The following is a 27,639-nucleotide window of genomic DNA, read 5'->3' as shown; positions in this document are numbered from 1 at the left end:
GTTATGTGCATGTACAAAAAAAAAAAAAAAAAAAAAAAACAGGGTCGGAGTAGTAACTGCTTGCGCAAGTTAGTTGCTTACGATGAAACTTGTAGGATTTTTGAAACACAAGAACGAAACAAAGTGGACAAGACATGCACTCTGTGTCGTCCTTTTGTTTCATGAGCTTCGAGTCTCATCAAAAATGGGGTGGTTGCCAATGTCATACTAGCAAGATGTACCTCCCTTCCCTTGGGACACAGTTCAAGTGTCCGCCAAGAAGTGTGACGAGTACCGAGTCGTTCTTTTCCTATAATCCAATCAATTTTTTTTTTCATTTAGATGCAAAGCTAGTTGATCCTGTTCTACCCACCGCATCAGCTCAACATGCCTAAAAACTGCTTTGGTGCACTGAAGTAGTGCAACGTCACTACAGGTGACACTGCTAGCTTGCTTAATTCTCTTGAAACTCAATGTGAGATCCCTTTTCAGGCAGTGCAGTTTAGGCAATCTCAGCTTCAAAGTTCAGCACCAAATTTTCTTAGAAAAAGAGATCACATACCAGGGTATTCTGACACCTGAACAACCTGGTACTCGCCCACTACGGTGAAAATAACGAAACAATGCAGTAAACAGCTTAGAAAGGTGATTACACGAGAAGTTGGATGATGATGCCAAGTGTTGCATATTTGCCCTGCGCCCTTTAAGGGTCACAATCTTTTGCAGGCAGCATATTTTGTCTAGATGGATTTTCATGCCAAGTGTGCTGCTTGGTTAAAGCCGGCTTGCCATGGCAACTAAAGACCAGTACAGAAACAGAGGACAAGGCTGACTAAGTAACAGACATGGACGAGTAGTCTTCCAACAATGGCATTTCCTTGCCAAGAATAAGCTACAAAATGGTCACCTGTCCAAAGCAAAAAGGCCAAAGCGATGCCAAAAAAGGCCAAACAATAACTGAACATTCAGTAACATCAAAAAAAAAAAAAAAAAAACATCAACTACTGCAGCAGCCATATTAAGTACCATGTATTATCTGTCAGATTCATCTCTACAAGGTTTCAAGCAATTTATGCACCCCCTCCCCTCTCCCTCATCTCCCTATCGCTCCCTTGCTTTTGCTTCTGCTGACCCCTATGGAGCAGCACTGTGCAATACCCAATTAAGAGTAACATACTAAGTGACCTCACAACATGCACAACTCTGACCATTTTCATGACAAATACAAAGCAGTCAATACTCTAAACGTATACAGGTGCAACAGCACTGTTACTAATGAAGTGGTCGCACTTGAAGAACTAAAAGAAATAAAAAACAATAGCATCAGCATCAGCCGGGGAGACTGCCACGCACTTGTAACCATCTTTTCTACAGGTCACCACTACAGCTGGTGCCGCTGCCAGTCCTCACCTGTATTTCATTCATCCTTGTCCACAGCTTTTGTGCTGGTCTGTGCAATGCTCAGTATCTTCTGCAAGCATACATGTTGGTTATTTAGGTTTCCCTTAGAGCATACAAAAAGGGTGCTGTCGAAGTAGGATTAGTCAATGCTTTTGAACTATCACCAGCACTTCATTACTCAGAAAGTTCCACAACAATCCACTGGGTCTGTGCTACCATCTCAACCCAGATTCTCACTTTTAAAACACTTTTCATTATGCCGCACCATGAATGGAATAGCTCCACTAAAATCAAATCAATGCACAAACTTCATCGCACTTCCATCAAACTGGAGCACTGCTTCAGCCATTTATTTCTGCTGCCCGCTCCCTTCTTGGGGCTTAGTGTTAACTTTGTTCGGGCACAGTATTGAGCCCCATGCAATTCGTTACCTTAATGATTTTCACGAAATGCAAGCGAGTGAAATGATGCGTTTTGAAACTGCAATTGCACGTGCCGTGGTCTAGAAATAACTTTCGTTGGCTACTACAAGCCAAATATTTAAAAATGCCCAGACAAGTAATGTGGCAGCATCATGCTGTTAAGCAATGCTACGAGTTTATGCTAAGCGGTGGTAGGATCCCTCAATTACGGCGTGCCTGTTTCTTTCGCAGTGCAAACAGTGAATGAACTCGCACAATGTTTCCTTTGTTTTTGGCACGTAACTATATGCTGCCTCCCTAGTGAGAACTCGAGTAAGCATGTCACTGTAAGATAAGGTGGGTGCATACATAAGCTAAACTTTGCCAGATTGGCAACCCTCTGCGCTAACAACTCTTCCAGGCAAAGCAGTCAAGGACGCAAGCTTTATTTGGGAGCTTAAAATGACACTGAGGACAGCTTTGTATATCCTCTCACTAAAAATTGCACCTTTCCAAGTATCTTAACATATTTTTCAGCAACGACAAACCCATCTATGACTAAGAAAAGTGAACTCGAATTTTCCTGCCAATTTGCAATGTCCATACTGGGAATAACAGGTTTCTGGCGTACTGAAGTGAATAGCAGTGCAACGTAGCCTCTGGAATCAGCGTAGAAAGTATGATGTCAATGCATGCAGTTTACTTGTCGAGATGGCCACTGATGGCACCATTTGTATATCTACTGGCGACCAACAGCACCACTTATTATTCCAGTTACCGGTCTTTTCTAGCTTACAAACGCTCTGCTGTCGGTGAGAACTGATGACACTCTTTATGGTTAGAATGCCATACTCTATCCATACAGGCTTCCTCAGCGTCCTTTTAAGGGCTTGATCTCATATATATCCACATTACTGTCTTGACATCATCGCAGCTAGCTCGTAAAAACAACCAGTGGCAACAGTAGTACCAGTACTTCGGTTTTACCCTTTTTAGCCAATAAAACCACCTTTTCCGGGGAGAGTAGCCTCTCTATCAGAGAAATGCATTAATATATTGACTCATGCCGACTTCAATTTGTCCCCTGCAGCATTCTGAACATAGGGTTGGCATTATTTCGCTTCGTTTTCCCCTTGTTTTCAAGCTGCACTCCCCAAATAACAAGTCCGCTTTCAATCATGTACAACCAAGTAGCCTTTGTCGTATCAGTGCTCTCATTCAGGCATGTAACATGAATGCAAAACTAAAACGACAATTAGTTTTATTAACTGTCATCCACATGGGCTGCAATATCGCTAGGAAGAAGAGGTGCAGGTAACCCTGACGTGCACAACCATAAGTCCTGTCTACACGTGCTTCACAAGTGCCAAAGTAGCATAATGGTACTTGTTCCTAGCTGGTTATCGTTAACAATTTGCATGTGCTGATTGTGCAGTTGCACTGACTAATCAGATAGTAGCAAGGACAATTTCATTCAATTTTTGTCTGAACAAAAATCGGGTGTTTGGCTTGCTGCGGCTTTATTAACATTCGTATTTATTGCTCAAAATTCTAGGACTGAAAATGAAATCCTTTTTCCTGCCATTCAATTCAAGCTCACGAAGCTGTAGGTGATGTGAACATGTCGGTACTAGCAATAGGCAATTCGCAATCACTAGCTGTATGCGGATGGCAGTGTTCCAACCTTAGCAATCTGCAGATATCCGCGTGATAACAGGCGGTAGCAGCAAGGCCTGCTTTTCATTTTTATATAATTTTTCTCCAGCTTACAAAAGCTCGCTCTTCAATGACATTAAACTGTTCGCTGGTAGAACACGGTAATAAAAATATGCCTTCAGTGTCCATACAGGAGTAAGTAGTACATCAAAAGATTGTTGTACAACGTGCCCTATCCTGTCTCTCTTAGTTGTGTGTCGTCCTGCTTCTATACTTAGAAAATTGCCCCGCCCATCCTCCTGGCTCAGGCTCGATGCAGCTGCTATGCTATGGCCATGGCTATGGCTATTACTGTGGGGCTCGTCTGACACCTAGCCCAGTGGGCACGATTAGGCTTACGTAAAATTGAAAAAAAGACGACTGTGATTTTGGTATGTGTTAAAAAAAATCTGCTCATCAAATCTGCAGCTGCCTCCTATTAGATTTCCTTCGTATACAAATAATATAGCTTTGCATGTCCCATATACTGCTCAAATGCTGTTGAAAAAAAAAAAAAAAACATGCAGAGAAAACCAGCAGCCTGCAACTATTTCGCAATCATGCACAATCACAAAAATATTGCTTACACCATTAGTGTACTGCACATAGTGGTACGATGAATTGCGATGAATTTTTCTTCCACTCAAAGGATGCTTACACAAATTAACCTTAATGAGTCACAAGAGACCATAAAAGCAAATAACAAGTCGGAAGTCCATACGACACCTACCAGTGTTGATAAAGGAAGTAAAGACCCTAATGCCACCATTTACAGTTATAACACAATAAGAAAAGAAGAAAAGATGTCTATTCTTCATTCTTCATGAGGGAAGGCCCCCAGAAAATTTGCTTTGCCACTGATCTACCTGTTTGCACCCTGGCCTTTGAAGCCCATGGACATGCACCGAAAACTAAAAGCTGAGCAATATGCCTACAGAGCCGTAGCATCAACAGGCTGCCAATTAAGCACCGACATTAACCTGAAAAATTTATACAAATAAAATAAAACTCTAGTGCGATGCAAAGTGTACACCTCATCTTTTTCTCTTTAACACAGTATTGCTGCTTTTACATTCGCTCAAGGCACTCCCTAATTCCCCAAGCAACTACACCAACTCAGGGTGACGTTGCAAAACTGTCCGCGAAAATCGGGCAGCAGAGAGCCGTGGAGGGTAGTGCATGCCAGCTCTGACTGGAACGAACTGCACGGCCACGTGGGTCGTCTTCAGCCGTCACAACTGATCTATTCCTAGAATTAACACGTGTAAACCTCAACAAAATTCGGGATCAGGATCAACCCTGAATTCTGCTGGATGTGATGCTACCCCAGGGCTCTTTTATCACACCAGTTGCAAAAGTCTTCACACAGCTTGTGTATCAAAACCTCCCTTCCTGACAGGCTGACTGTGTCACATTCTTGTGGTTAACAGACTCTCACACCCCCGGTGACTTTCAGACTAACCGCTCACAGCTGTTCAATATATGCATAGTGGAAAAAGGAAAAATATTGAGGTGGGGGGGGGGTACACTTGAGGCCCATTCACACCTGTGAGTCACAAAGGCTGCATCCAGCTCTATCGACATTCACTTGCAAAGACGACCCACGGGCGGCTTTCCTGAATTGGTCTCGTTTGGAATGACACTTGTCGACCTAGAATGTTCACAAGCAACGAGAAGCAGGATGTAAAACTAACTTCGGTTTACTACAACTGCGCTGCTGATTAGTTACCGGTTTGCGATCAGCAGCCGCAAGGCTGGAAAATCAAGCAGTGCTCGAACACCCTGCGACTGTCGCCTTTCAACCAATCTGACCACTTTTAGACTAAAACAGTGGCTCAACGAGTAGCAAGTGTAAACGGGCTTTTAAGCTCCACCTTATGACACAACAGCGTTTATGGCTTCCATTTGCCAGCTCCCTTTGCAGATCCTTGTCTGTGTCGATTCTCTCTACTGCCGACTTGATCAGTCGTCCTTTATTTGTGCCTCAATTACACCTCATACATTTATTAGCATACGCTCATAACGACCCTATCATGTCGAAAACCACCCTACAAGATGGAAAGCCCTGCTTAAACCACGCCATATGAACGTGCCTACAGTCCACAGCGGCCAGTGTGTCTAGCTATTGATCGAAGGGTCCCACAAAGCTGGATTCCGATCACACCCTTCCATTTCAAAGGCGAAGTCAGATTTGGCAGCATCTGCCAATTGGGCCATGTCACGTTGCCTCGTTACGTCACACCGCCTGACGACCAGACAGTGTATGGCCGTGTCACCTGCCAACTACCAACCACCTGCCAAGAGCCATGCCTTTGACATTTTGCTCACAATACCGATGCCGGATTTTCTAGAAAATGGGGTCTTTAACACCATTGAGATAAAATACTTTGAGCAGCACCTTAGCCAGCATGCTCATAGGTGGTGCCACTTTACGCTAGTCACTGCAAAGTGACCGTGGGGAACAGCCAGCTTTCGAAACAGGAATTTGCAACTGGTATGATCAAAGAGCTCCTATGCTAGCCCCCTGCCAACTACAGTAAAGTCCACAAGCTTCCTCAGGAACTGCTGTTCGTAGACAAGGCCTCAACACGCAAGGAAATTTCAGGCGGTACCTTGAAGTAACTGGTACATAACCACGGCACAACGGATCATGTGACGCAGTCCGAGCTGCACAACTCAGCATCATCGATGCGCGGACTGGACGGCGGCGTGCAGAATTCGACCGAGCCGCAGGTGCTCACACTGGACTGCGACTGGACCCACACAGGCGGGCGGGGCGGTACCCTTGGAGGTGGGGTCTCGATGAGTGGCGTCACAAAGGTGGCTTCTGCCGTGACATCATTGGCTGCATCGCTCGAACTGGGGGTGGCCACCAGGGGCTCGAGAGGGATGGTGGTGGCTGCAGTGTCGAGCGAGGGCGCGGCTTCGGGGTCAGTGGGAGATGTGTCGGAGGTTTTCGAGTGGGCGCAGGTAGACGTGCCTTCCGGAGGTGGGCTCTCTGCTTGTGGAGGAGAGGAGGAGAACTCTGGAGGTGGAGAGGAGGACGAGCCGGCGGGTGGTGTCAGCAACTCAGAGGAACACGGCGGCGGCGGGCATGGCTTCTTGAGTGTCAACGGTGCCTGGCTGGGACTAAGGGGTGGCCGCCGCTTGGTACGGATTCCACGAGGCAGCAAGCCTCTGCAACAGATGCAATAAATGTATGCAGGGATGATAAAAATAAAAAAAATTGGCCACTTGGTCATTCGAGATAAAATCTGAGTACACAAGTGCTATCATGACAAAGCGGATCGTTCGCCTATGAGACTATAAAGTCCTTCACAAGTGAATTTTGCAGTGCATGTATAAAATCAATACATTTGTATGTCAGGCAATTATGAAAGTGCGCCAGAACACTGTGCAAGAGGCACTTGCTTTTTGTTCATGATGGTGTCTCATAAAACTGAGCTCATAACTGCTTAGAAATTAATATGGTGGGCTCCATGGACAAACTCTACGCACTCTTGAAACGACTCTCGGTGCTCCTTTTCTGAAACAAGGCTATTTCAAGGATATAATGGGGATGCAAACCTGTGTTATTACAATGGCAGGTTAACACTTATTGCCAAAGCGAACTATACTACACCAAAATGGCGAACAACTGAAAGCATGCATGACATAGTTCACTCAACAGTTTCCCAGCGGGTCAAGGTGAACAAAATAAGGCTAACTAATTAAATGTTTAATAACTACATTTTTTAGATCATGGTGTAAAAGTGAGGAATGGAAGAGAAAGCAGTGTACACGTACACTTTTTCACTTTCAGAAGACTCTCCGCCATCACATGAAGATTCTGATATAGACCGTGATGTCTTGAGTTTTCTAGGGGAGAGAAAAGTAAAAAAGAAAAAAGAACAACAACATAATAATGAAAGAGCATCAGGAATGTAGCACACTTCAACAAGGCACAATATTACTCAGTTTCAAGCCTATTCCACATTTCACTTGTCGTTTAGTTTTCAAAGTGTCACGCAAACTTCATAGGCTGGATTTGCACAAAATGAGAGATAAATATCAGAACTGGAAGAAAATACAACTTGCACAAACTTATGTAAAAATATATTCTACAAATTCACGAAGTGTATGCATATCACCTCCATTAGCAAGGAAAAGTTTTGCGGCCTGTAAACTTCTGTTTAACTGTCCACCAGCCGGTAGCCAACAAATAGAGTTTGTTGCATGGAAAGGCAGAGAGGTCAGCCGGAAAGTTGAATACCTCCTGCTACTTTGCATTAGGGAAGGGAAGCAGTAAACATTTGCAGCCGAGTAGAACTTCAGGAAAAAGGGCGCTCATAACTGTGCGATTTCCATTCGTTCAACTGCGACAGGCAGAGCCGTTTGACAAAGGAAAATGCAATGAAATGATTCTTACCTGCTGCACAGCTGTACTTGCAAATGCAGCCCAGTAACTCATTGTAGTTAATTTCAAAACTAATGATAGCAAAGAGGCTTTTCTAGACCCCACATTTCAGCCCTTCATAACCTAAGATTCTGAGCAATCGACCCCACCCATACCTTAAAATTCTGAGCAAGAGACCACCCCCCTTCGTGCAAGCACGCCCCCTAACTTTACTGCTAATTTCACATTTCCGCGCCGTTCCGGGAAATCGCCCCTTCTCTTCAACACCACACCTCCCCATTCCCTACCCTTGGCATGCACCTCACCCAGACAGCCGCTGGCCGCTGCCAAAAAGCAGATGGCTACTGTCTAGGTGGGAGCTGGTGACGAAATGAAAAAAGACAATTGCTAACGTGTTTAAGAAGCAAGCCGAGAAAAGACGTCAGCGGTGGGCGCCGATCAGTTTGCATCGGCAGTGATGGCACAGCGAGAGCACTCTGCATAGCACCTTGCCGACGTCTCGACAAACAGCACACTTCTCAGCCTGATCGCCACGATCAGAGATAAATAAAATTTGAAATTGATGTGCACTGAGTTCAATTTTCTGGGGGGGTGGGATATTTGTTGTGATATTAAATTTCACTCCCATTCTGAAAAAGTGCCCCCCCTCCGCTTTATCAGTAATTTAGGCGTGTGAAGAGCTCTCCCACCTTAGGCCAGCAGAACAATTGCATTAGAAACTAACTTGCTCTCCTGGAAGTAGACATCTAAGACAATATAGTCTACAAAGATCGTAGAAGCAGCACTCAAACAACACCAATTCATAGCCTCAAGCAACAGAGAGGTACATTCAAGTAATTTTCTTTGATCTCTCAAGCCATGCCCTTGCATGGCTTGAGAGATCAAAGAAAATTCGCAATAAAAGTTGCGAATGGTGAGATTCTACTGGCTTCCCACTACAGGCTCTTCATTCCCCGTCGCTTCCTGTCCTCAACACTTTTCCACAATTGCAGTCACCTTGCACCAACTGTGAGCAGTGCACCAACTGTGGGCAGTGTACCAACTGTGGTCAATGTACCAACTGAGCACTTACCCCTTATTGCGGTAGAACCTCTGAACATCCCGGAGGAGGTGTTTGGCAGTAGAGCTCAAGTTGGTCTTCAGGATGGGCTGAAATGCGGTCGTCAAGAATGTTACTGTACTACCAAGCTAAACTACCGACTGTAGAGGTGCAGATATCAAAATGCCTACACTCCCTTAGGACCTGAACAAAATTTTCACCTGTTAGCGTCAGTCAAGACATATTCGTTTCATTCTCAGTATATAACAGCCTGAACGCAGACAGAAAATTTTTCAGCCAGAGATTATGTTACAGGACTTTTGCTATGGCATCTATATGTGATTTGTGCTGTGTCCAGGATTTTAAAAACATGCCTTGATGTCTCGTGATGCACACATACTTGTATACATGCGCAGGAGAATAAATGTATGTATCCAAAGCACAGCGAAACGCATGAAGAACTGACCAATTATTTACTAATAGTAGTGATCTATTCACAGCAGAAAGCTGGCTTAGGCAAAGTAGCCAACTTAGAAGAGCACTCGGAGCACATTATTCCTAAAACGTTCCTGAAAAGGTGATTTATTTTGGAGCACAGGAAGCAATGAATTTCTAAGAACTACTCAGGCTGTATACGCGACAGGCTTTCTGAAACCAGCATGAAAGACAAATACATCATGATATACACAAGAAGTAAACGTGATTGCCTGAAACCCTCATTCAGCCGAAGCTGCTGGGAGTAAATGCAATTCTGAAATTAATTAAATTAAGAGGGCGTGCTCCTCGTATGAGCATAACGAAATTAAGACTTTTAGGTTTTTATAACTTTTTAAATCTTGAAGATTTTTTCCATGCTTATTAGAGAATACAAATTTCACTGTTTTTTTTTTGTTTTGTTTTTCAAGTGAAACAGTGAGTGATCAAAGGTAACGGTGTTTCTTGGCTCTTTTTTTATAATCCTCAGCTAACTCAGCAATTAACAGAGAAATTGTCATTTATAAGCTATCCTTGCAGAGAGAAGTTGAGTTGTAACAAAAAGTACAATTTTCGAAGTTAAATGACTGGGCTGTGAAACAGAGATGTGTGTGGATGTTAAACGTTCAGAAAATTTGTCGCCGTATCCTGGCTGAGCATAATTTGACGGCGGCAATAGAACTGCCGCTCAACGGCCGCAGAAGCTATAACGTTGCAATTTCATACCCTTTATTCAACACTCCCCATTGACAGCCGCTTCTTTGGTTCCAAAAGTTGCCAGTCCTTTAATGCCACCAAAATAACCTACTTAACCAAGTAACAGCAATAGGCCAGCGATAAGCTAGGGCACACGCTGCTATAAGCTAGCTCACAGTCCTTAGCTAGGAAGTGGGGTTTGTGGATGAAGTCTCAATGAATAACCGTGGTACTCATTTTCAATGATACCTTTGTCTCAGTGTGTTCCTAGTTCCAGCACTCTCTCAACATTTTCCTTTGACCCACTGTAGGCAGTACCCAATAGCTTAATTCAGTGTGTACTTTAATCGATACTATTCAATTTAAGTTAAAAAAGTACAATCTCTAAGCATAATGCCCAATCAAGGGTAGTTATATTAAAATCTGGCACTTAGCGGGTGAATGAAAGCCATAGTATTTTTTTCTCACAAAACATACACAAAACAAACATTGCTCTCTTGTGCGTTTCCAAGGTTTTCCATAACTTTTGCATTCCAATTCATGCCGGCCTCCTCTTTAGAAAGGGATTAGGCCATGCAAATTTCACACAGCGTAAAACCAGCTTTAAAGCAGAAAAAGGGACCTCGCACCATCAATCTGGCTATACATATATCAATAAATTCATAGCAATCAATTCATGTAAGCAGAGCAGCTTTGAAATGCATCCAAATTTATCCCACATCAAGGCCAAGCAATAGACGTTTCCTCTCTCTTTTTTTTCTTTCTGGTAGTCAAGAACAATTTAACTTCCGCAAGCACTTCAACAGACTTTAGTTCAGCGCATAAATAAGCGAGAAGGCAATGCTCAAAAACACCCCAACTACTCACAGGCACGGTGTGTGTGGTGAGCTCGCGCAAATCGATGTTGCGGAAGAAATCCAGCATGGCGACCTGCAGAGGTTAAAAAAGAAAGAGAACGAACACTAAACCAACGTCTTTGATGCAATGCAGAACAGGATCAAACAGGATGCAGGTTTTCTGTCTAAACATGAGGCGCGACGTGAATCACAAACGGGCATACTGATGGTCTATATCTCTCAGAGAACGCTTCATGAATGCGCATAATTCTTCACTCTTAATTTCCTGGCCATGTATTACTCTCTGCTCGATGGCTGCCAAAATATTGTGCGACATAATTTTTCATTAGAAACATTCACGCACGACTGAAAATTCCACGTTTGTTTGCAGAATGACCCTTCTTTCGTCCAGGCACACATAAAAAATAAAAATCATGAAAGTTTGAAAGCTGTGTTTGTTAGAAAGGGTGTGGTAAAATCTTACATCTTTATATTTATTTCATAGGCGAAGTAATTGGACTATTTAATTTGAAAGCAAATCTATTACAAAAGTAAATACTACAACACAACATGATCATATAAACAATGAATTTCTCAATTAAAAATAATCGAAACTCACCTCTTCTAAAGTTGGATAATGGTGGTTCTCGTTTTCAAAGATGAATCTTAGAACCTGCATTCAGGTAAAGGTGAGACAACAGACACCATGACACTATAAGGCAGTCTGAGAAAATGTATATTTCTACACATCAATGCGACGCACAAAGTTAGAGACAGAAAACACAACAAAAAAAACCAGCAAGAAGCCAAGAACACAACTAGTCACGCTTTCCCACCTACTGCATGGAAACCTGTTTCTCGCAATTACCATTTCTCATAAAAGTGGGCATGGTTTAATACTGAATGGATTAATTCAATTTTGAGAAAGCGTACAAGTCAATGTTACGTTACATGCTCGCAACAGTAACCTCAAAGACGTGTACTGCCTTCAGAGCCATGCAATAACCACAAACTGAGTTGCCAATTCGGCCAGTACTCTCTAGAGCATGATATATAAATCCATGTTATAAGGATAACATGGCCCTAAGTAAAATATGACTGTCTTACAGTTGATTCTCGCATCCATCAGTAAGATTCCATACTGCGAGCGAAAATTATACCCGAAATTTCTCCTTCCTGGCCTTTTTCCCCCACAGAAACTTGAAATATTTAGCATTTTGGAAAAAGAGAGAAAACTTCGGTTCCTAAAATCCACAGAAACTTTTTTTTAAAACTCACTTTTCATCAAAATTTTACAGCTCAAATTTCCTAAGAAAGGTACGATTCCCTGGACGACACATCGGAGGCATTCATAAAATTTATAAGCTACAACCTCAACGCCTTTTAATATACAGTTTTCTTGTGCATCGGTTTGAACAAAAACAAGGACTAACCACCTCACTGCTTCAGCGATGAACATCAGCTGGAAGCTACGATTAACCCTTTGACTGTTTTTGCCGTACGGGTACTGCAGCCGCATTCCGTCCTGCGGCGTTTTTGCCGTACGGGTACTGTGCTAAACGCATAGCGTTAAAAAAAATTCGACACAGGAGGCGAGTTTCGACAGTCAAAGGCTTAAGAAGCATTCGGAAGAATGCCTTGTCCTCATAATACGCACTGAACAGGTCCGCTGTCGCACAGATGATCACTACTTTTTTCTGTGATCAGGCTGCTTCTGCATAACAAGCTCAAACTGTCACCACAACTGTACCACCCCACAGCTTACCAGCATAATTAAAGCAAAGAAGTTTTAAAAAAAGAAACAAATGTCTCACAGACCTGGTACACTTCGGGGCAGTGTTCAACGTCGGCATAATTTTTGTCCGTTGGCTTGGTCGTGGACATTTCATACCCAGCAGCCATTTCAAACAGAGTATGACCTGTGTTGAAACAGAAAATAAGTATAGCTATCAGTATTTAAAAAAAAAGAAGCTTTTTTCCAGCTTAGAACAGATTTTATTTCAGCTCTACGGATTTAACACCTTTGTTTACCAGCATTGTCATAATGCAGTCAAGTAAAGAACCAGAAACTCACGAGGAAACTTTAACTGAAAGCATTGAAGCTATTAAAGAAAAACGTTTATGCAAAATTAATGAAACGTTTACAAGAGAGACCAGTTTGACAGACATATGAGCAGGGGGTATAAGCCTTTTATGCAGTGTTATCATCATCATCATCATCATCATTTTTGCTGCAGAAAATTAACATTTCACAAATATACTGCAAAAAGGCACAATTAACCATGGCAAAAAAAAAAAGAAAAAAAAAACTAATATAAACTGAAATATACATTTCTTTGGAAAAAAATTCTTTACACACTCAAAGAACACTTCACTGAAATCAAATGTAGCTGTTGTAATTTGAAACAGTCGTAGCTCTACATGGAAGAGTGGGATCACATTGGCAAAGCCACTGCTTTTGATGCATTAGCTAGCTCGCATGAACCAGGATGCAAGCGTGCCAAAACAAACGTTTTTGCAAAATGATAGTGGTGACGATGTGGCACAACGCGCTACCCGTTATACCCGTTAACTCGTTGTACCCATATAATACCCATAATTATACCCGTTAACCCCTTATACCCATATAATACCCGTAGTTATACTCGTTAACAGATACAAATCACTGATTAGAGAGGTGCATCACGAAGTAGGTAGGTGAAACCCCGGATAACCATAGTCTCATATGCAGAGGGAAATTATCTCTTGGTACAAATAGCAACGGCTAATAAGAAGATACAGGCTATGGCCTCGCAGATCTAGCATCAGGTCAGGACTTCGTAGATCTGGCTGAATGCTGCTACCAATCTCAGAGGCCATTTCTGTGCATAATGAACACTGTGACAAGAAGGAACCACACTGCTGTGCTAGATTCTCCATCCTGCATAGTCTGATAGCGATAGCATGCGGTGGATTGTGTGACCTTATGAGATCACATACAAACTGAAATGTAAATATAAATGGAAAATGGCGGGTGTAACATTAAGAGATGGAAAGCATGCAAAGTGGTTCAGAGAAATAGCTCGAGTTAATCAAGAAAAAAAAATGAGTGTGGGCAGGACATGTAGTGCAAAGAGAGGACAACCGATGGTCATTTAGGATAACAAATTGGGTTCCAAAGGAAGGAAAGCGTAGCAGGTGGTGACAGAAAGTCAGGTAGACGGATGAGGTAAAGAAGTTCGCAGGGGTCAAGTGGATGCAGCTAGCACAAAACCGGGTTAGTTGGAGTAACAAATTGGGTTCCAAAGAAAGAAACACGCAGCACGGGTGGCAGGAAGTCAGGTAGGCAGATGAGGTAAAGGAGTTCGCAGGGGTCAAGTGGATGCAGCTAGCACAGGACAAGGTTAGTTGGAGTAACAAATTGAGTTCCAAAGGAAGGAACGCGTAGCAGGGTGTGGCAGAAAGACAGGTAGGCGGATGAGGTAAAGTTCACAGGGGTCAAGTAGGTGCAGCTAGCACAGGACCGGGTTAGTTGGAGTAATATGGAAGAGGCCTTCACTCTGCAGTGGGTATAGTCCAGCTGATGACGATGAGATCATATATCATGGCTAAATTCGGGCTTATTCATTTATTCAGTCGCCTCACAGGCTCCAAGAATTGAAGAATTCCGTGAGACGGGGATTACATTTATAGGGATAAGGTCAGGAGCATGAGTAACATGATTATATACAAAGATTATTGACCGTTGGTCTTGTATAAGTCAATGAAAAGTAAGAAAATAATTATACAATAGTTAATGTGTTAGTACTATAGTAAGAAAAAATGGACATTACTTGAACCCTAAAAGGAGCTGGATCATGGATGCTCACAATATATTCCAGAAGACCATCCCACTGAATGACGGCCAGTGGCAGAGTGGATGAATTGAATGTGACGGTTCTACCAGAAACATGTTGGAAACTTAAAGGGTTGTTACGTGAGGTGCGGTAGGGTTGTACAAGTTAGAGTTAGAGTAAGGCAGGGTTGCACTATAATCTACCTTGTGAAATAAGCAGGTTGGAGCGATTATCTCTGTGACAGCAAAGTAGAAAGAAAAAGCGATAATTATTGATGTTGGTTACACTCAAGTGACAGTTGCAGTTCTGAAGGTTTTGAACCAATTCAGGGGAATTCATTAAACAAGGCTGATGGTAGATGTGTACTTGAGTTGAGGGTGAAAAAAATTTTTGATAGCTGAACTTACATTATGGTTTAGATGCACTAAGGCATGCGGTTTAGCTCTTACATTACGCACGCGAATGGACCAGCAGACGTTACTCGAGAAATGAACAAGATATTTGTAGAACATACATGGGTCCTTAATGAGTAAGTCACTGAAAGGAGAGTCAAATGAAAGGTGAGATGAGAAAAGATGGGAGGGTGAGATGGGTATCAAACCTTCCGGGACAAGATCTCGAGTCAGACATGCTGCAACTAGGTCACGCAGGCACATTCTTACGGCCTGGCTAAAGCAGAGCTTTATATTTATGTCAGATGGTCTTTCATATAACTGAATAACTTACGACTGTATGCTAATAAATATGTGCGAGATAACAGAGGCACAAATTAAGAGGTTAGTGATTAAGCGAATAGCAAAGTGCCAGTACCCAAACAGAGATTCATGAGGGAAGCGACAGAGGGGATCATTAATGCTGTTGCATCATGCCCTTTAAGGCGGAGCTTAAGTGTTTCCAATTTTTTACTTGAACAGACATTGATGATAGCTACTACACTACTTATTTGAAATTCGTGCCAACTACTTGAAAACTGTTTCAGAACTCACGAACAGATCATTCTGAACCTCCACTACATGAGTTGTTCAACAAATCTAACTGATTTAAATCATTGAAAAGTCCAAATATTTGCACATCCCAAAAATTCTCAGTCACAATAAGGTCCGAAATACCAAGAGTCAATTGCATTTGTTACTTATCAAAATAAAGAAGCGATGGTTAGCATGACGCAAAACTATAATTTGAAAATTGACGACCTGCTATACACTAATCTACACATGGCTCTAAGAGACGCTGCATAATAGGGTTCGCGTTGATTTCGACCTCTTGGTGGGACCAAGTGATAGTACATAAAGATCTTATTATAGCACAAGTGTTTTTGCATTTTGCGACGGTAAAATACAGCAGGATGAATCAAGATGTTCATCCTTTACTATACTATTTAAGCCCCGCTAAATACATAGTAAATGCTACACCCACTGTTTCATATGAAGAAGGACTACAGAACAAAAGCTGGCTGCAACAATCAAGAAGGATGCTGCACAAACTGAATGAAGTGAAAATACAAAACTTCTGACCCTGTTAGAAAGCATCATCATTCGGCACAATTGTGCAGTGAGATGAACCATATTTCTTGCAACGACCTTCGCGTTGACTGATTTGGTCCGATCTCGAGGTGGGGAGAGGGGGGGGGGGACCTACTGAGATGCTCACCAAAGCAGACGGCGTCGACGACCTCCTTGTCTTCGCAAATGCGTTTGCGGATGAATGCCGAGACCCTGGGCACGTAGCCCAGCAGGACATTTTCCAAGCCTGTGAGCCTGTAATGCAAACAGCAACGTCCAAACAAATCCGTATCACTTTACGTACACTACCACCGTTGTCGGTCAAAAGAAACTGCGCAGAAAAATGCACGAGACGTTAGGTGCTACGAGGTGCGCAGCTTCACAAAGCTTCACATGGGTAATGAAAAAAGCCACAATGAACAGCTCTAGATTAATTACAACCCATGGGGTTCTTTAACGTCTACCGATATCACGCAGCAAATCAGACATTTTTGCATTTCGCCTCCAAAAAACTGCAAACGCTACTTCCGGCATCTTATATGACACGTTAATTGAGGACATAAACGAAGCTCTCAAAAGCTATCCTTCATTAAAGGCACCCTAAGACCTCAATAAGATATGGGTGCTGCAATGGTGCAAAAGACTTAAATAAAATATACAAACATATAAGAGAAGTACAAAATTTAACTCAGTACCCAGCTTGTGTTGCTTGCATACGGTATGGAATTACCCCAGTTTCTCAGGGCATAGACTAACGTGACTGCCTGGGGGCAAGTTCGAAGGATAGACATCGAAAACATGAGCACCTTGTAGAAAGGCACAGTGTACTCAAATTTTGTGGTAGCCAGCAGGTAAAAAATCGTCAAATACATAGTTCAATACAGCTTAAATTTGTAACCAAGAATTTCACTGAAAACTCGGGTAGGCGAAGCAAAGTTCGGTCAGTGAAAAAAAAAGAAAAAAGAAAAGCAACCAAGAGAGACCTTTTCCAAAGTTTTAGCGCCATTCTGAAGCCACTCAAGTTGAATGTGGAGAGTGCAGAAAAACTAAGCATCAAATGGCAGTTAAGCTGGCTGCCCTGTACAGCGTCGCCAGCTGAAGATGGTCCTCTGGCCAGTGCAAAATAAAGTGTGAACCATTGCATGAACACTTTCCATGTTCCCAGCAGTCATTCATGTAATAAGACAACGTCTGTTATCATCCAAGCAGGCAAAGCTAGGCACTCTGCAATTCTATACATCCATTTATGCCCAACTGCAGTTGATATATACAGAAAGAATTACATATATTTGCCAAAATATTAAGGAAACAGTTCCCTGTTATCCATAGTTCCCACAGTCCATTTTATCTTGTTTGGCTCATAAACCCCATTTTGAGCACCCGGAGTTGAGTACATATCCAAATTATCCTCTAAATGCAAGCCAAACAACTTTAGCATGTGTTCATATGGACTTAAAATACAAGTCATTTCTCTAAATAAAGAGGGCATATTGTTCTGTTGAGTGCACTCAAGAAGTAACAATATTCCTGATGTATCATTTAACCATGCTGATAGCAAGGCCTTAAGTTTTCAGCTGGTAAATAGAGTCAAGCAGTCGTGTAGTTTCATACCAAACAAAATTTGAAGAATGTCTTGTACAGCAGTTTCTTGATTGAATACTGTACATCACGACAGGAATTTCATTAAATAAAACCAGTAAGCATAAACTATATTTTGCAAGCAACCAATCCATATAGTCCTGTATGTCAGCACCCCTAATAAACAAAAACACAATGAGCATCTCTGAAACTAAACTCATAAACTCAATATACTTACGAATCTGGTGTCTTCAGCATTCCACAAATTTGCTTTGACCCAAGAATCTACCCTCACTCAATGCCCTGCTAGCAGGCTGAAAAACTTAGCTCAGGCCACACTCCAACTTGAAGATTCAGACAGCTACAGGTTGTAGAAATGCTGCCAATAGGCAACTATAGCACCAATATTCAAGTAATTTGCTGCAGCAAATCTTCTGGGCATAAGCACTATAACATTGAAATCCTCTAACCAACAACAGCACAATTTCTACATAGGCTTTCACTTGTATTCAGTTATTACACTGATTTGAGCAGAAAAAGTTAAAATTCTTAGAATGTACGAGGGTTTTAAAAACGAGTCTTTCATTTTTCAACATATCTTGTTGAAACTTAGCGTGTAAGTGCAGAATAGATTGTTGAATTCAAATATGCATTTAGATTTCAAATGTCTGACTGTGAAAAGGTATGGCAAAACAACTGTCCTAATTAGTTTGGTTCTTACAGCCCGTTATATAATTTCTCGTTGAAAAGGACCTCTTTTAGGAACATACAGGCATTTCAAAAGGTCCCCCACAAATCCTAAAGCTTTCTTTTTATTAGTAATCAGAATAAATTTTGGCTAATTACTGCCACATGCATTTTTTTTATTTTCGGTATTTATTTATTTAGTTAGTATCATGAAAATGACATTATAGAAATTTCCTACTTAAGCATGAGTGAAGGATCTTTTGAAATGTGTTGAAGCTCCTAAAGGTGGTTTATTTTAATAAAAAGTTACCATAATGGCCCGTTTTGTCTTGTCTTCTCTTCCTGATGAGACATTTAAAATCTAAATGCATATTTGAAATGAGCAATCTATTTTGCACTTGAATGCCACGTTTCAACAAGATATGTTGAAAAATAAAAATGAAAATTGTTTTCAAGACCCTCATTTAAGCACCACCTCATTTTTAGCCTGATTACAAGCCGCATTAACAAACCCTTGCCTATAAACAGTGATACTATGCAGATACCACGATTTAAGGAATAAGCCCCCTATTCATTACATGGCGACGGCCTTGCCACAGCTGGTCTCGCTTCTGTACTTACTGCCCGAAACCAGCTACAAATACTCTCCAACAGGTGGCAGCACCCACCTGGCAACGCCGTTCTGGAGAATGACGTTACCCAGGTGGAGGTTGTAGAAGGCCGGAAAGTCCTTCTCGTGCAGGAAGAGAAGGCCCTCAACAATCTGCTTGGCCAGCCGCTGCACCTGATCCTGGGGCAGGCCCACACCCTGCGGCCGGTATTTCTCCTGCCAGTCCTCGTTGTACTTGCTCTGCACGGTGAAAGAGCATCAAGCGCCGACCAATTGTTACAAAAAAAAAAAAAAAAAAAAAAAGATGTTTGCTCCGAATGCACAAAGAGGACAGCAGCAGTCAGCTGACTGCTGAGATGCAATGCGGATGGCGCCACTCTACCATGAATGCATAGCTCGGACACACGCACTGCTCACTCGCAATAAAAAGCAGTGACATTGCCATAACCAATCATTTAGCAACTGAGCAAATCAAGGCATGTTCAAAACAACAGCTATAGCTGACACTGTTCCTAGGCATCCTAACCTGCTGCTGCTTTTTCGGGGCACTACTACATGAATAACATCAGCACAGTTAGCAATTCGAATCAGCTTTTGCACTGAGAAAACAAGCTGACTGGGACCTGACCACTGCTTCAATTCAATCATGCACACTGCCTATGTACTGGACCTATATAATGACTCTGCAACTAAGCAACGAATATCCCATTCACTATTTTTGCCAACAAGACTCCCCAAGTACTAAGAATGGCAGGAAGTGGGCTCACATGGTAGATGAGGTCTTTGAGTGATCCGACATCATTGAGGGGAGACACCACCACGACATGCGGCCGCTCAGCCAAGACCTGCAAAGCAGAACAACACTTTCACACGAAATCGAGGCAATGCACACTATTCAGTAAGAAGCGTATGGATGCAACGCCGCCAAGGCTGCACGCGAGGGAGACGCACCTTGATGTCGATGTCGAGCACCGGGTGGACGTACGGGTGCTGGAGGTCAAGGAAGATCTCTTGCAAACCAGGCCGCACCTGACAGGGCGAGTGGCGTAGCGGACAGGCATCCGGCAGAGCCGTCACTGTCAGGAGCCGCTCCGTGCGAGTTGCACTGTCCCTCACCACAAACCAGTGCCGGTCCATGCGACTGCCTAAAAAAGAGCGCGTGCATGCCAGGAATTTTGCAGCGTACTATCGCCAATCACAGCTCACTTCACTCAAACCACTGGCTTACATATTAGAGCGCCTAATTATGTACACATGCTTATAAATTTTATTTCATATTTATATTTTTTTCTCTCTCAAGTTTGAAAAGGCTGGCACAAATTTGCTCCCTTTAAGGTAGAGCTGACCTATCCTTCTACGAAGCATGAAGAAAAATAAGAAAAATAAGAAAGTTAAATCTGGTTTAATATTGTAAGTACCAAAATATCTGTAGACAAACCCAAATATGTTAATGAAACTGCGTCACATGTAACGTAAAAAATATTCTAGGAATATCAAAAAGTACAGCATTTCATTTTCTTGAAGAATTCATTTTTCCTGTGAACATTGTGACTCTGAAATTGTCCTGTTCTCCCATTAAGCTCTATGACACCACTTCTGTTTGGGTCCTGTTCAGGCTGATAGTATCCCTAAATAAAAAAAATGATATACTGATTGTGAGGTGATATGCTGGCCCCACCAACTATGAGTCAATTAAAAAAAGCCTTCCTTAATTTCAACTTGACAATTCTAAAAAGTTTTCAGTACCATATGAGCTCGGACTACCACGAGTCTAATGCATTTAATATAAACCAAGGGTTAGAAAAAAGCCAGAACATCACTAGAAAATTGCAGTGCTGCTAACAACCATGAGCAAAGCCAATCATTTCTACTGTCACATTAATCTGACTAATAAGTCACAGCTAATTAATCTCTTTGTTGCCATGGTTCCACGGAAAAGCTCTGTCAATCAAGAGGTAGCAGAGTGTTCTTTAGAAACCTATAACCATACAGTTTTTGTAACAGTATCAACTGTAAAAGTGGCTACCTCTGGCATTTCATACATTTCTAAGACAGTGTGAAGCAAACATTCAGAATAAGGCTACTTTTCTAGAAATTACACTACCTGTTGTTTCCTATTCTTCAGTATTTTTACCTGAAAGTTTTTGCACGTTTCCACTGAAACAAAAACTTGATATACTAAGTTTAAGCTACATAGCAAAATTAATGAAATCACACTCCCACTTGCTCTACAGTGATTTCAGCAAAGTCAGCTCAAATTCTCAACTTGTGTTGGTTCTTTTTAAACGTCACACCCCACGTGACACTAGGGTGCGGGCTGGCAGGAGCTGCCAGCTTGGGTCTCTCGTTTCACATGGGACGGTTATGTCAGAATCAGCCTGCTAGGACTCTGGCATTCACGTTACCCCTATAGGCCACTAAGGCCCGTCCATACGGCTTGGTTAAAGCGGGGCTTTATATGTGGGCTGAGGAAGAAGAAAAACGCTAGGTCAACCACAGCTAATTCGCTCAATATTTGGTTCAGCAAAGTTGAACCCTAGTAATTTTTTTTAATGCATGCTTCATATGCAATATACCTGCAATTTATTAAGAGTAGACTGGTTTGGTTTGGTTTGTAGGGTTTAACGTCCCAAAGCAACTAAGGCTATGAGAGACGCCGTAGTGGAGGACTCCGGAAATTTCGACCACCAGGGGTTCTTTAACGTGCACTGACATCGCACAGCACACGGGCGCCTTGCTTTTCGCCTCCATCGAAAAGCATGCCGCCGAGGCCGGAATTCGATCCCGCATCCTTGGGAACAGTAGTCGAGCGCCGTAACCACTGCGCCACCCCGGCGGGGCTCAGTAATCCCATTGTAATGCCTTACAAAGGTACTGTGGGTAATAAAAATATAAGTAAGTTAAGCCTTCAGTTCAGGTAGCAAGAGATGCCGTGTATATTAATATCTGTGCTGTCATGTACCGATGTAGACAAAAGTAAACGAAGCACGCAATTTCCTTCTAAACTTTTCACCTGTTGCATAATTTAAAGTGGCAGTCGTGGTATGTGTGAACTGGTAGTAGATGCCAGTGCCCTTTCACTTGGACAAGCACTGTTTCGTATCACCAGCGCAGGAAGTGTGGTTTTAACTTGAATGAAAAAGCGTGCTCCGTTTACTTATGTTCCACCTGTACTCTTGCCATGTCTCTTGGAGCACTGTCAACTCACCTATGTTGCAAAGCTGGTAACGAAGGAAGTATCTGGTTGAGCCCCGCAAGTAGTACTGGCAGTTGATTAAAGCTTCGTCTGCGAAGTGGAAAAACTCGAGTAAACACTCAGGAAGGTGCCTGATAAACAGAATGCATATGCGTATTTGAGTGATGGTTAGGTTACCCTTGGAAAGCAGTTAGGTCACATTAGAAAATAAGTGCATAATGAAACAAACAACATTGCACTGCAGTTGCTTTTGAAACAAGTAACTCTAGATTTCAGAAAGAAAATCAATTATTTGGCAAATTAGTAGAGATGCTGTAGTTATCTTGTACCGAAAACAGGAAGCAGATGCGGTTAGTTTGCCAGGATAGCCTGGTAGGCTTGACGCACAGTAAAGAAAAACAAAAAGGTAGAAAAAAACACCTGCGCGTGCGCACACACATGCACGCACGCACACACACATATGCACAACTCAAAACTTGATGATAATGAAAATTTAAAAAGAAAAAATTCGACCGCAGAATGGTAATGAGAAATGGATACTGGCAGTAGGGCTTTATAGCTGGAGTTTGCAGTGCAACAGTGGAAGAGATTGAGGAAAATGAAGTGCTTGCGTGATTGCTGTGCTTAAAAACCAGAATACAAACTGTTTCAGTGATAATTCCTGCCCACCCTTTACTTTGATAGAATACACCGATGCCTATATTTCACCACTTCAGCACTTCAAGAAAAGTTCTTGCACAAAGCTGTTCGCTCTTTCTATTTTATTCCTCAAAACTCACTAAATAAATACAGTGTATTTTTGGTGTGTTCAATTTGCTTGAGAAAAGAAAAGATGGAGGCCCGAATTGTTTATACTATGACAGTGCTAACGCCAAAAAAAACTTTTTGTCAAATCATTTCTTCCAGTGAGAAACAACCGAACGCCACTCCACTACAACAAGAACGTCACAGCCATGGTTTTCTGTGACAAAGACTCACTGCGATCGATGTCACCCCGTAGCTTCCGACTTAGTTCGAGCCTATCCGAGATGAAGCTGCTTTCGTTGTCGAGCGCCAGATATTCATGCCGAGGATACCTGCATATCAACTGCAATGTCAGAGAACTGGCTCATTCTTTCACTAAATTATCATCTAAATCTCAGCAGCGCCCATGTGTGTGTGCCTCCTTTCTCGTGTGTCTCGTTAAACTGTGCTGCTCGTATACTGACAAGAAATTCTGGCCTGGTTAAATTGTGATGAGAGAGAAAGACTCAAGAAGCAAGGTACAAAGATAAAACAAGGAGGAGGCCAAGGAAGTGAAAATAAATCATTTTTGATACTTTTTCCCCTAGCCACTTAATGAAATAATTAACTAATCAATGAAACGATGACGAGCTTCACGGCCAGAGAAGCTTTCTCCTCATCTAACACATACCTGCACAGCCACAAAGAAGGCACATCCATGAGAAGCAGTTTTGAACGATTCAAGACTTAGCAGCTGATGAAACCCTTTCCATGCCATAATGACTAGTTTTACTCTGGTTTTACTCTGAGCACACTCAAAGTGTCATAAACAGCTAACCAAACAGAACCACCTCATCATGACATTGTAGCATGAAAGAACTACATACAAGTGACATGGCTAAGCAGTCATGCTATTCCTATTCATCTATTAGACAAGACTTAAATGGTAAAAATATTATCACAACTATTTTTACATGACAGCTTTAGGCTCCGATTCAGCAAAGAGCCTGGTGCTGTTGGTGGCATGTCATGAAAGTCTGAATTACGGTCACGCACAATTGTGACCATATCACGCAGAAATGAAAGTGATTACAACACCAGATAAATTGTGATTACAAGGTGGCAACGTGACTCAAATGTGATGATGACATTTAAGAATGAAAAGTAAATTACACTGTGTCGAAAGGAAAATTGAGGTGAGATGGGGATTAAACCCGGGACTGTCGGGCTGCAATCAAACAAGCTGTACCTAAGCAATTGAGGCACTTCATTTGACATTGTTAAAAAGAGGCCTTGCGCACTGTGGTAAATAAAAAAGGAACAGTTTCTGTGTCCACAAAGCAACATTCAAAGATAACCCTAGGCTGATAAAGGGACCCATTAATGCTACCGTGCCATGTCCTTAAGCTGGAGCTTAATTGTCCTAATTTGTTTTTTGTATTTTCTGCATTTATAAGCTAATTTTCAAAAAATTTCTGCCCTTTAATGTTCTTCGCAAATTAGTACACAATCGCGTAAATTGCAGCTTGTGTGGCTTTTCTAGAAGTGCGCTACAGCTGGCAGCTATCACTTTCTTCTGATGAATGTAGCACTCTTCATACCACAACAGTGTGGTTCTCCATGTTTTCCTGCTAGCACAATAAATAATACTTCTTGCAACAATGAACCATGCAGCACATTCTTCTACATCCCATGCAGACAGACCTTTGCCACCCACAATATTATTGGTTTTCTTTTTTTTTTTTTTTTTTTTCTGTGGCGCTGCTCGCATGTGGACCTTTAAAATAAAATATGTGACCTCCCAACCCTTCGAGCACTAATCTGTCAGATCCTGACATTTCAGTGCTATAATTTCAAGATTTCGTAAGCTTCGGTACACATTTTTGTATACGCCTATAGCAATACGAGTGACCTTTTGCGTTACAAACCTATTGGATTTCTTGAGGCCTACACAAACTATCTGGATGAAAAAGAAAATGAAAATGCTTTTCAAGCAAATTGTGAGCAGTGATTCAAAGACCATCAGTTTTAGTAGCTGTAGCCTCGCACCTCCTAAGCCAATCACAGGAACCTGGTCAATATTGAAAACTATGTTTAATAACCTATTTCCGCAATTCCTACGTCATGTCAATGGCAATATAGTTGTTTTGTTTTTTTAGATGCTGGTTTTTCTCAAAAGTAAAGTTACAAAGGCGGGGCTGGCTCCACAATAAGTACTGAAAGCCTACAAACCGTAAAAACAGATTAAGTTTTGCCAGGGTACACAAAGAGGCATCGAAGTAAGTCTGTGCCTGCACACAGGCCCTTGACACACCCAGTTTAAATTAGACAAATCATTCAAGCATTCGGCCCCATAAAAGCACACAACTAGCAACTCAATGGATTGAAAAGGTTGGTTGGTTTTTGGGGTATAACGTGAGCGACTCAGGCTATGAGAGACGCCGTATTAGAGGACTCTGGAAATTTCGACTACCTGGGGTTGTTCAACATGCGCTGACATCGCACGGCACACGAATACCACTCCATCTTTGGTAGCCATTTTAATAGCCCAGAATGTACACTTTCAGAGTTCTTGATAAATATGTGTTCTGCTATGCTGTACATGTATATTGATGTGTTGATGCAATAGCTGACCTACCTGCATCGCAGAATTGCCCAAATTGCTATGGCAGCGAGGGCCATCACGGCAAATATTGCAAGCAGAATGACCTGTTCCGAGGGGGGGGGGGGGGGGGGGGAAACAAATGACTCCACTGCGCAAAGAGCAGAAATAACAGGTTTGATATCTAGCTGTTACAATGCAAATTCGTTTAGTTGATTTTCCGTATACGCCAGTGAATGCAACAGGTTACATGCAAGCCTGGCTACACTAAACGCGTAGATTCTTTACACAGCTGGTTCTTAACACAGATTTCATAGTCAGAAAACAACACACGAGAAGTTTCATAAACATATCTGAAATCAAACAGATGAAAAAAAAAGAAAAAAAAAAGAACTAGAACTGGACCGCTGCGCCTAACTTGTTACGACCGCATTCGATGTATTGCATGCATGCCGTTCAGCACGCGCGCAAACGGCCGTTAAAAAGGAATACGGACAGAATTAGAGTCGCTTTCATGACTTGCCTGCTTTGTTGATGTCGAATGAAATCTCGATAAGTCTGACAGAATTATCTACATCTGTGTTTCACGATTGCAGCAGTGAGACAACGCAGCTATACGCTAAGAGTCGATCCTATCCGTGATTAATTTGCAGCGGACCCTTTCTTCCCGATTGCCAAATCTACTACGGACATTCGGTTCACTGCAACTTAACGCAAATTTGTTGCTAATCTAAAACGCGACATTCTCAATTGTGCATTGATTCTAAGTGTGGTCAGCGTGATGCGACGCATGCAGTTCGGCTGTGTGTTCGTGCAGTGCAGTGGATATCGCATGCATTCGAGGATGCCATTCGTTTCAGAATCAGACAGCTTACCCAGTAGTATTCCCTGGCGAAGTCGTCCCACTTAAACGCCATGCCGCAAATTTATGAGAGCTCACAAACACGCTGCAAGGATGCGTCGCGAAAATGCCTACAGCCTCACATCGAGCGATGTTCGGGTACGGGCCACGCAAAAACGAAACTCAAGCGTCTGTCCGGAAGCGAGGGAGAGCTGCCGCCCTAGCCGTCCTCCATAACTACCGGGCGCCGGGGCGGGGCAACTTGTGCTCTACACAACATAACGGGAGTCTAGAAACGATTGCGCAAGTCATCTTCATCTAGAACTTAGGCATTGAAGAGAAAAGCGCCTCATCGCGCAAGCACCGCTCGCAGGCGCACACTTGTTTTCAAAGCGGCGTCTCCGTCTCCATGACGTCGACTCTGTCCCTCTACTGGGCGTTATTACAACCAACTTAAAATATTTTAGTTTTAGTAAAAAAAAAAGTTAGTTTGTAACAAAATTTTGCCCAAAACTTTAACTGAAAATTAGGTAATTACGTTATATTTGTTTAGTCGAACTTTAGGAAGTTTAGGAATAAACATTCTCACAAAGAGTTTGAAAAGCTTTGGGCGCGCATTTTTGACGCCGCACTATCTGATAATGAACAAAAAGTCCATTTGTCGTAACTCTGCTCAATCCGTGTTCGTGCTGCTGCGTTGCGTAACTTTATTTCTTACACAATAATCAAAACTCATTTATAATTTGTTTTTATCCGCCGAGTAGAAGGTAGATGTGTCCTGTCGAGTACCGCAAATAGCTCGGAGGAAAAAATCACGTCACGAGGCTTTATTTTCACGCGAAGCGGAACAATTAATACCGTGTTCAAAAGCCCTGTTTTGTAGAAAGTGTAGCGTTGTCGGTGTTGGCATTATGGCCGAAAAATCACGGACACGGCTTTGGCAGGAGGTAGTTGGCAGGAGACATGGATGGGTACTGATTGGTCGGCGAGTTGTGCGACGTTACGAAACTATATGACAGGTACTGCAATCGCGGGTTTCTCCTTTGAGGTGGGTCGATTCTGGTTTGTCTCCTTTTCCGCGCGAGGAGAGCGTGTAGCGTCACCCCCACCTCATCACTTGGTGGCGACGGTAACTCACCCAGCCGGAGTAAGCAAATGGATGTCTCCA

The 27,639-nt window shown here is 42.4% G+C and overlaps 1 protein-coding gene across 1 annotated transcript; it reads right to left on the bottom strand.

Annotated features, from left to right (window-relative positions):
* Positions 1-17: 17 nt before the first annotated feature.
* Slob (Slowpoke binding protein) lies at positions 18-26,879 on the bottom strand. Its single transcript, XM_084579065.1, has 14 exons — positions 26,506-26,879; positions 25,667-25,737; positions 23,284-23,381; positions 22,318-22,395; positions 20,061-20,254; positions 19,877-19,954; positions 19,168-19,349; positions 16,383-16,489; positions 12,736-12,836; positions 11,537-11,590; positions 10,949-11,011; positions 8,945-9,021; positions 7,263-7,334; positions 18-6,653 (listed from the first exon to the last, which is right to left on the bottom strand). The coding sequence occupies exons 1-14, from the start codon at positions 26,545-26,547 to the stop codon at positions 6,125-6,127; spliced, it is 1,746 nt and encodes a 581-aa protein (XP_084435191.1). The 5' UTR covers positions 26,548-26,879; the 3' UTR covers positions 18-6,124.
* Positions 26,880-27,639: the final 760 nt, after the last annotated feature.

This window comes from Amblyomma maculatum, chromosome 9, assembly GCF_055883805.1.
Source record: "Amblyomma maculatum isolate TAMU_Amacu chromosome 9, ASM5588380v1, whole genome shotgun sequence".
Classification (NCBI taxonomy): domain Eukaryota; kingdom Metazoa; phylum Arthropoda; class Arachnida; order Ixodida; family Ixodidae; genus Amblyomma; species Amblyomma maculatum.
The sequence above is the reverse complement of the archived record's forward strand: the minus strand, read 5'-3'. Positions and strand labels throughout refer to the sequence as shown.

Coding starts and splice junctions, on each gene's coding strand:
- Slob (XM_084579065.1), bottom strand. CDS start 26,547: ATGGCGTTTAAGTGGGACGACTTCGCCAGGGAATACTACTGG. Junction 11,591..12,735: donor ACTGCCCCGAAGTGTACCAG/GTCTGTGAGACA, acceptor ACCTGAATGCAG/GTTCTAAGATTCATCTTTGA. Junction 6,654..7,262: donor TCTTCTGAAAGTGAAAAAGT/GTACGTGTACAC, acceptor CATCTGTTGCAG/AGGCTTGCTGCCTCGTGGAA.